Below are 9,008 nucleotides of genomic sequence, written 5' to 3'. Positions count from 1 at the left end.
ACTCCTTTACAATCTTTTTGCATCTCAAGTGAATGTACAAGTTTAAGTGAGATCTAATACGGTTTTTTAAGCAATTTTTTTTATTTTTTATAATTGACTTCACTTGGCTAACACAGAAATTACTTGGGACTGTTTTCAGACTGCTTGTGTAAAAAAAAACACTTGAGAGAATAAGTGCTTATGCTATTCATCATAAGACTTTTCTACCCGACTTCCCTTGTGTTGATTATACAAGGAAGACCCAAAAACATTTTTAAAATATTTAAATAAAAAACAATCTTAATTGCTTTTAATTATCAGAAAACGTAGTCAAATTAGAGTCCATATCTTATAATATGATTATGTAGGCATCTTTTGATCTCTCTTGTCATCCACAACATAGCTGTGGTTGGCATACAAAAGTCCAACATTTTCATACGGCGGCAAGTCACGTTAAATTTAGCCTGAATAACACTACGATATAAATATGACCACCATGAACATAAAGCAGGAAACCTACCCTACCATCACCCTCAAAACCTTATCATTTCTCACTAGCACAAGCAGATGAAAAAATAAATAAATAAATAAAAAAGAAAGACTATAAATTAAACAAGTAAAAAATATGAAACAATTTTGGTGCTAAACAATGCAGAGCTCCAGAACACAGTGAGAGGGCACCATCATAAAGGACACAACTGAATGCTGCACAAGATAAATAGAATAGCAGATGGGAAGATAATTGAATCATTTTTATTCCAACAGTTTCCTCAAGTTTGCATCACTACAAGTATAGACATACAACTCTCTGTACCACATAGACTGACTCACCTAACTGACATAACCCTAATCCTAAACCCTAACCCTAACCCTACATCTCAAACCCTCTCTCTCTCTCTCTCATGAATCATCATCTGTTAGACAAGGTGACTCTTTGATTTGTATTGTTGTCTACTCACAGAACCTGTTAAGTTACAGATCATTAGTCTTTACCACTCCTACTTCTTTACAAGTAAAACAAGGGTGATGGAAAATAGAAATAGCAACCATCACCGCAACTACTAAAAAACCAAACCCTGCTATTTAGCCCCAGATCAACCAAGAATCTGCAGGAAACCAAGTCCTGACCGATATATGCTACTGTCTTTTAAGGATCCACCTTCTCCCATTCATAACGTCCGGGGATCGGTTTATCATTCACAGGATCAAAGTTATATCTGCAAATAAATCCACAAAGGAAAATATGATATCATCTGGGAGGATAAAATCAGGCTTGTATTTAGCATATATGACGAGTGATAAAAAGTCTTAAGCCTAAACTTGAAAGTAGTAACAGAGTCATGAATAACATACTTCTCAATAAATTTTGTTTGCTGCTCTTCTTCAGCACCAGCAAAGAACTCATTCATATCATGTGCTGTGGGTATGTGCCTCTGCAATGAGTTCTGTATTCTCCAATTAGCTTCAGCTGAATTAGTGGGCCTGGTAGTAGAACCAGGGGATCTGATAGTGTTTGGATCCCGTATCAAGCTACACGGCGTGGACTCCCTTGTGATTCTGTCATAAAAAAGATCAATCCCTTTAGATACAACAGGCTGGAAAATGTAACCCACGCTAAGCTCAGATGATGATACGGTAATTTGTTTATAAAACAAATACAAGTTTTGCAACTCGAATGTTGTTAAATTATGGGCAAGGACTATGCAAATAGTACCATTAACAAAAATAACACACTGTGAAGCAACATTATTATGTTTTCGTTTGTTTGCTGTCCCAATGCACAAAGTTTTGCATCTCGAATGTTGTTGACTACAGGTAAGATTCATGCAAACGTCATTAACAAACAAAACACTTGACAGTGAAGTAACATTATCCCTTCTTTTATTTTCTGCCTCAATCACAAACAGTAATTATTTAACACACTAAACTGCATGATGCAGTCTGTGTATCCAGCGAGAACTTTCTCACTTGAAATGCTTCAATTGCTAAATTATTTAGCGAAGACTCTGACACTGCCCCCCTCCCCCTCATCAATAAATCAATCCTTACACATCCTTGAACCCTTTTTCGCTGTTTCCCTTTGGGAGATTAGTAAACAAACAATACATCTGTATCAGACTTATGCCTGTTCAATGCACTAGCAGACACTTTGAAAAATTATTACTTGACTGAAAAATAGACAGTTTGAAAAAGATGCTATTATAGTAAGTAAATGATTATGTCCTATGTTCCAAGTAGAGAATAAAAACAATGTCAATTGTATCAGCCATTATAATTTTAACACCCGAAGAACAGAGAGATGATGATAGTCAGTTAATTGTTGCAGAATTATGGCAGAGTAATGAATCGTGCATAACAAATTAGGGGGGAGTGACATATAAAACACTGCTGGAATAAAAAATATATTGTTTACCCTCATAGGGAAATCAAGAAAAGAAATCATAAACTTTATCCTTCCATGCCAACTTTCATTTCCCTTTTGCAGTCGAAATCTTTTACAACCAAAAGATTTTCAGTGGAAAAAGACGGTTTCATAAAGAAAAACAGAGAGAATGTAAAAAAGCTTTGAATTGGCTGACAAATTTCTTAGCTTTTCTTTCAAAGAAAATTTTAGAGTTGCACTTTTCAGAGAAAATATAAGAGAGTATTTCAAATATAAATCTCAAATTTCTAAAAAATTAGTTTTGGTTTTCTTAGCAATGACCTGATGCTCCCTCCCCTCCCCTCCCCCAACACAAAAGGAAAATGGAAATCCAGAAATAATAGTAAGCAAGAAATGTTGTGGGTGTAAGTATAGAATATAGAAAAACTTGCAATGAATCTTCAACACAATAATTATCATTTCCCCACCCAACTAACAACAGTCTCACTCTCTGCTATTTCCTTTATTTTCTCTTCTTAACCCTAAAAGTAATAGGCATTGAAGAAAACCCTAAATTTTCAAAACAAAACAAAACAAGGAACAGCAATTGGTTGCACAAATTTTCAATTGAATAAAATTCTCCACTTTTCCCTAACCAAAACACTCAAACCCCAAAATCTCCATTCAATTTTACTTCAATCTCTCAGAAACCAAACAGATGTCTAACTCTTTTTATTCTTGAAAGAAAAAAAAAAACCCAGAACAATGAGTTTTCACACAAATTTTGAACATAAATAAAGAAAACCCACCTCTCTCTACCTTCAAACTCGAGCACATTCTCTCCAAACGAAGCTTCTTCGACACCCAAATCACCATTTTCGTCGTTGTTGGTGTTACTCTGCTCATTCTGTCGTCTGTCGTCTTCCTCTTTCGCCGCCGTTTCTTCAGCCTCCTCCGGCTTTTGGCATCGAGACGCGACCCCAAGCCTCGAACTTGACCTAGAATTAGGACCAGTCTTGGGTTTCTGCCTCTTGGGTTCGAGCCGCTTGGTCATAAGAATCGGGGGCTTCTCGAGTCGGCGGCTACGGAGCTGGAGATAGGAGCCGGATGTGACAGGTGGAGCGGAGGACCTCTGGAGAGCTAGGGTTTTGGCTCGGGTGCGAACCCCAAGAGAGGCCTGTGAGTGTGAGACTTCCATAACTGCTACTTTCCCTGTGGCCTTGGACTTGCTCATGTACTTGCCCATTTCCTGCTATTCTTTTTCTTCTCTGGTTAATTTGTTTGTTCAACTCATTGAAGGAGTGAGATAGAGAGAGACAGGAGAGAGGAGAGAGGGGAGAGAGAGAGGGAGGGAGAATGGAAAACTCTGAAAATTGTGAAATTTGGAAAGGAAGGCAGGGAAGGGTGAGTTGGAGGGTTATTGTAAATTTGCAGTAAGTGGCAAGAGAGAGAGAGAGAGAGAGGGGGAAAGAGAGGGCAGGGATGGAAAGCAAGGACAATGAAATTGTTTTATTATTTATTTAAAACAGTAATTATCTTTGTACAGTAAGTTTGTTCTTTGAAAATAAAACTCTTTATTTAACTTTGATAATGTACTTTTAATTTCCTATCAAACAAGTTTTTGGATTGAAATTTGCCCAAAAAATAAAAATTCTCTACTTGAAAAAGTATATAACTTTTAACTTCAAGTTTCTAAGTAGATTATCAAATGGAGCTTATGAATTTCGTGAACATAGATCATCTAAGGATGGGCACGGTTTGGTTAGGTGCGGTTTTGAGTGAAACCGAAACCGAAACCAAAAATTTTTGCGGTTTGGTTCGGTGCAGTTTTGAAGCCAAAACCGAAATAAAACCAAACCAATTGGTTCGGTTCGGTGCGGTTTCAAACGGTTTCGGTTTGGTTTTTAAGAAAAAAGTTTACAATTTGCAATTTAACATATTAATAAGCATTTCCCAGTAGCAATAGGAAAAAGACATTTGTTATGTAAACAATTAGCATGTTGAATGCAATTGTGATGTTAAAACATGTTTGTGCAACAAAAGGGTATCCCATATAAGATATAACATAAAACAAGTTGAATAACTTTGAATTCATTTAACGTGAGTGAAACTTTCATACTAGAATATGTGATATCATGCTTCAAATAAGTGGACTTCATTAGATCATTGTTTGACTTTTGATAACAAGATTAGTCCACCCTTGTACATATATGTGTGTGTGTGTGTGTGTGTGTGTGATGGTATAAAATAACAGAGGTTCTTCAAGTTAGTGAACGAAAAAAAGTGATGAATGATGATATTCTTGTGTGGTTGAGTTCGTACTAAGGGTTGGTTTGGTATTGCTGTGCTTTGAAAAAAAACTGCTGTGAGAATAAGCGGTTGTGCTATGAAAATAAGCAGCTGTGAAAAAAATTAGCAGAGTGTTTGGTAAACTTTTTTGTAAAAGTGCTTTTGGAAAAAAAAGCAGTTTGATAGTGGGTCTTTTCATTAAAGGAGCACTGTAGCTCTGTGTGCTTTGAAAAAAAGTCAGTTTTCCAAAGCTGCAAATAGCAGCTTCAGCTTTTTCCTTTGATTTCAGCTTATTCTCACAGCAGCTTCCAAAATAAGCCCTTTTTTTTCAATTTACCAAACACCTAAAACCCTGACAGCTTTTTTTCATGGGTGTTTTTTTTTAATCACCTCACTCCCAAACCACCCATAAGTGTATGGATTCTAACAAACAACAATTAAAACATGAAATCTAATATGAACATTTAATTAAATGTTTATTAATATTTGCGGTGCGGTTCGGTTTCAGTGCGGTTTTCAAAAGTTAAAACCAAAACCAAACCGTTTTCTATGTTGCGGTTCGGTTTCAAAACCGTAAAATCAAATCGTTCGGTGTGGTTCAATTTGGTTCGTGTTTCGACTTCGGGTTTCAGTTCTAAGTGCCCACCCCTAAGATCATCTGTCCTAATAGCAAGTTACCATCTAAAGAGTTGCTTATAGAGTAGATGACACAAATATCAAAAGCTTTCCTCGCAACTAAATGAAATACGAAACAGGTATAGTACTATACATGAAAAATATGTACGTTTATAATTAGACAACTTAGCTAAAAAATTCTTAGAAATAGGCCCTATTCTTAATGTTCAATATTTATGTGAACACGGAAAATTCCTGAAACGAAAGAGACAAGAACAACGCGCACAAACAAATATTTAGTATTTGATGATTTTGGGTTACAATCTCTCTCTATTTGATCCTCTGATTCGATCTCCGTAAGGTGTTGATTTGTGGGATGTGCGATTGATCCAAGGGCCGTCGAGGCTTGATCTTGGATAAACGAGGATGAACGGATCTTCAAGGGCTTTTGGGCTTGATCTTGAAGAATGGTGATTGACGGATCTTCAAGGGCTTTTGGGCTTGATCTTGAAGAACAGTGATGAACGGATTTCCGAGGGCTTTTGGGCTTGAACTCGAAGAACAGTGACGAACGGATCTTCGAGAGCTTTTGGGCTTGAACGGATCTTCGAGGGCTTTTGGGCTTGATCTCGAAGAACAGTGATGAACGATGAACGCTTTCTTCAAGGGCCGTCGAGGCTTGGGCTTGATGAACAGCGGATGAGCGGATTCGTTGATGTTGTCGATCCAAAGGGGCCTTTGGGGGCTTGATCCTTGAGGATGAACCGTTGATGAACGATGAACGCTTTCTTCAAGGGGCCGTTGAGGCTTGGGCTTGAAGGTGGATGATTGTTGATCCAAGGGCCGTCGGGGCTTGATCTTGGAAGAACGATGAACGAAGAATGAAGAAGGCTTTCTTGATTCTTCGGGAACTTGGATGCTTGAAAGCTTCGGAGTTTCAGAGCTTCAAAGCTTCAAGGTGTAATATGAATTGGTCCTAATGATTTTGGTTCCTCTCCCCCAAATGAATGAAATGGGCTTGTATTTATAGAATTTTTCAAGGCCTAATTTTGAATATAATATCCCAGATGAAATAAGTCGTTTCTGCCAGGTGTTGACACGTGTCCTATTTGATGACTTTTCCAACTAATTTCAATTTTCGTTTAGTCACACGCTACGTGTAAAATTTATGTAATACATGAGCATTGACACTTTGATTTATCGGTTAACATTTATTTACCGAAATTTTGATGTCTACAAATGCCCCCACTTCAAGGCACGTCGTATACGTGTGCTTGTCACGTGTAGGAGATGCGTTTTGAAGTCCCTTATTGTAGATGTCGATCCAAGGGCCATTCGAGGCTTGATCTTGAATTGGGCTGGAGATTTCTTCAAGGGCCGTTGAGGCTTGATCTTGAATTGGGCTTGAGATTTCTTCAAGGGCCGTTTGAGGCTTGATCTTGAATTGGGCTTGAGATTTCTTCAAGGGCCGTTGAGGCTTGTTCTTGAATTTTTTGTTTGAAATTTCTTCAAGGGCCGTTGAGGCTTGTTCTTGAACTTTTGTTTGAAATTTCTTCAAGGGCCGTCGAGGCTTGACCTTGAAGGTTGAAATTGGACCACAAGGAGCTTCATGTGGTAGATGATCCTTGGCTTTGGTAGTGGATGAATCGGCACGTATTTTGTTGCACTTGTTGACTTTCCACAGCTTATTCTTGAACTGGTTTTGATTCAAGGGTGATAGACACTTGATCTTGAATCGGACTTGTGATTTCCTCAAGGCCGTCGATGCTTGATCTTGAATTTGGTTGGAAGCTTCTTCAAGGGCCATTAAGGCTTGATTTTGAGGATGACTCGAACACATGGCAAGCAGGCACGAGGTGAAGGTGACGACTTGTTGCTTTGTTCAATCTTTCTAATTCACACCTGAGCAGTTTGGTCAACGGTATGATCTTCAAGATTGATGGGCTATTCTTCCAGTTGGTGACTTGATCTTTAAGGATTCGATTCAAGGGTGGTGAATCGGCACGTGCAACCCACAACGCCTAGTAAGTCGACCCAAGAATTTGAGGGTCAAAACGAGTTCTTCATCTCAGACTCTTTCTGCCGAGTTAACTGAGCATGCTGCATTCTTCTCTGCTTGTTTCTTCAGGCAGATATGGCAGCTTCTCGAGTTCTTCAGCTCGGACTCCTTCTGCTGAGTTGACTGTGCAGACCGCCTTCTTCTCTGCTTGTTTCTTCAGCACGTTGTCTCCACATGCTGCAAGGTATCATTTTCACTTGCCTTATCTGTTCTCCAAGCAGATGTGACAGCTTCTATGGAAGTACAGCAGCAGTGGGAGACGAGTACTCGAGAGCAGTGCTAGGCAGGCAATCAGGGAAGGGTTCCAAGCAGTCGGTTCCTTACCCGAGTTTGAGTGGAAGTTCCGGCATATTGTTTTCTTTATCCTTGTCTTTGTAGGTAAGAACAAGGACAAAGGAAAGGACAGGGAGAACGCATGATATGAGATACTCTTGCTTTCTACCCTAGTGATATGAGATACTTTTGCTTTGGAGTCATTGGCTTGCAGAGGTACCCCAAGGAATAAGGAACATTGAATGACTCGAGAGGCTTCGTTGGGAAAGCATTTTTTTTTTTAGATGAAGAAAGGCTCTGTATGTCTTCCTTGCTGTGGAAGGTGAAGGTGGACAGTTATAGGAAGTTCTTTGATACCTGTAGAGGTACTATTCTTTCACTCGTGTCGGCAACTAACGCGTGATTGAACAGTAAACTTTCACGTGCTTTCTCCTTCACCGAAAATCTTCGACAAATTGCCCGTGATTTGCGCAAAGTTGAGTGTGCATATGACAGGTGATGACGCGGCTGAAAAAGACTGGCGCCTCTTCGATATCTGGGATCGGCGCTTCGACAAATTACCCGTGATTTCCGCAAAGCTGAGTTTGCGTGTGACGGGTGCCGACGCGTCTGGAAAAGCAAGATGCTTCTCCGATTTCTGAGCTTGCCTCTTCGATTTTTGAATGGCCTCTTCGAATTCTGAGCTCGCCTCTTCGATCTCTGAAATCCCGTCGAGTGCTGATTTTTATAGAGGCAGGCAGTTCATTTCAAAGCACACTCGAATTTTTGCTTGTACCTTCTTGCACTTCTAAGATCTCGATTTGTCCGACCTCTTCTTTCTTTAACACCTTTGAAAATGTCTGGCCCCTCCGATCGTCGTTTTGACTTGAATCTTGGTGAAGAGGCAGTCCCTTCTTCTCCAGACAACATATGGCGCCCATCCTTCATATCCCCCACTGGTCCTCTTACCGTTGGGGATTCAGTGGTGAAGAATGATATGACCGCTGCGGTGGTGGCCCGGAACCTTGTCACTCCCAGAGATAACAGACTACTTTCCAAACGGTCTGATGAGTTGGCTGTTAAGGATTCTCTGGCTCTCAGTGTGCAGTGTGCGGGTTCTGTGTCTAATATGGCCCAACGCCTATTTGCTCGAACCCGTCAAGTTGAATCATTGGCGGCTGAAGTGATGAGTCTCAAACAAGAGATTAGAGGGCTCAAGCAGGAGAATAAACAGTTGCATAAACTCGCACATAGCTATGCGACAAACATGAAGAGGAAGATTGACCAGATGCAGGAATCTGATGGTCAAATTTTACTTGATCATCAGAGGTTTGTGGGTTTGTTCCAGCAGCATTTGCCTTCGTCTTCTGGGACTGTACCGCGTAGTGAAGCTCCGAATGATCAATCTTCGGTGCCTCCTCCTCCTGGGGTTCCGCCGAGTACTGAGACACC

General features: G+C 39.8%; 1 protein-coding gene across 1 annotated transcript; it reads right to left on the bottom strand.

Annotated features, from left to right (window-relative positions):
- Positions 1-710: 710 nt before the first annotated feature.
- LOC126594816 (cyclin-dependent kinase inhibitor 5-like) lies at positions 711-3,809 on the bottom strand. The gene is made up of 3 exons (XM_050261068.1): positions 3,151-3,809; positions 1,333-1,536; positions 711-1,196 (listed from the first exon to the last, which is right to left on the bottom strand). The coding sequence occupies exons 1-3, from the start codon at positions 3,585-3,587 to the stop codon at positions 1,127-1,129; spliced, it is 711 nt and encodes a 236-aa protein (XP_050117025.1). The 5' UTR covers positions 3,588-3,809; the 3' UTR covers positions 711-1,126.
- Between the last annotated feature and the right edge of the window lie 5,199 nt (positions 3,810-9,008).

This window comes from Malus sylvestris, chromosome 13, assembly GCF_916048215.2.
Source record: "Malus sylvestris chromosome 13, drMalSylv7.2, whole genome shotgun sequence".
In the NCBI taxonomy this organism is placed as follows: Eukaryota; Viridiplantae; Streptophyta; class Magnoliopsida; order Rosales; family Rosaceae; genus Malus; species Malus sylvestris.
This window is presented reverse-complemented; position numbering and strand designations above follow the sequence as displayed.

Bases quoted from the DNA above. Each gene is read 5' to 3' on its own strand.
- LOC126594816 (XM_050261068.1), bottom strand. From the start codon at position 3,587: ATGGGCAAGTACATGAGCAAGTCCAAGGCCACAGGGAAAGTAGCAGTT. The intron at 1,537-3,150 runs GTGGGTTTTCTT...TTTTTATGACAG, and splicing joins GAGTTTGAAGGTAGAGAGAG to AATCACAAGGGAGTCCACGC. The intron at 1,197-1,332 runs GTATGTTATTCA...ATTTATTTGCAG, and splicing joins CAAACAAAATTTATTGAGAA to ATATAACTTTGATCCTGTGA.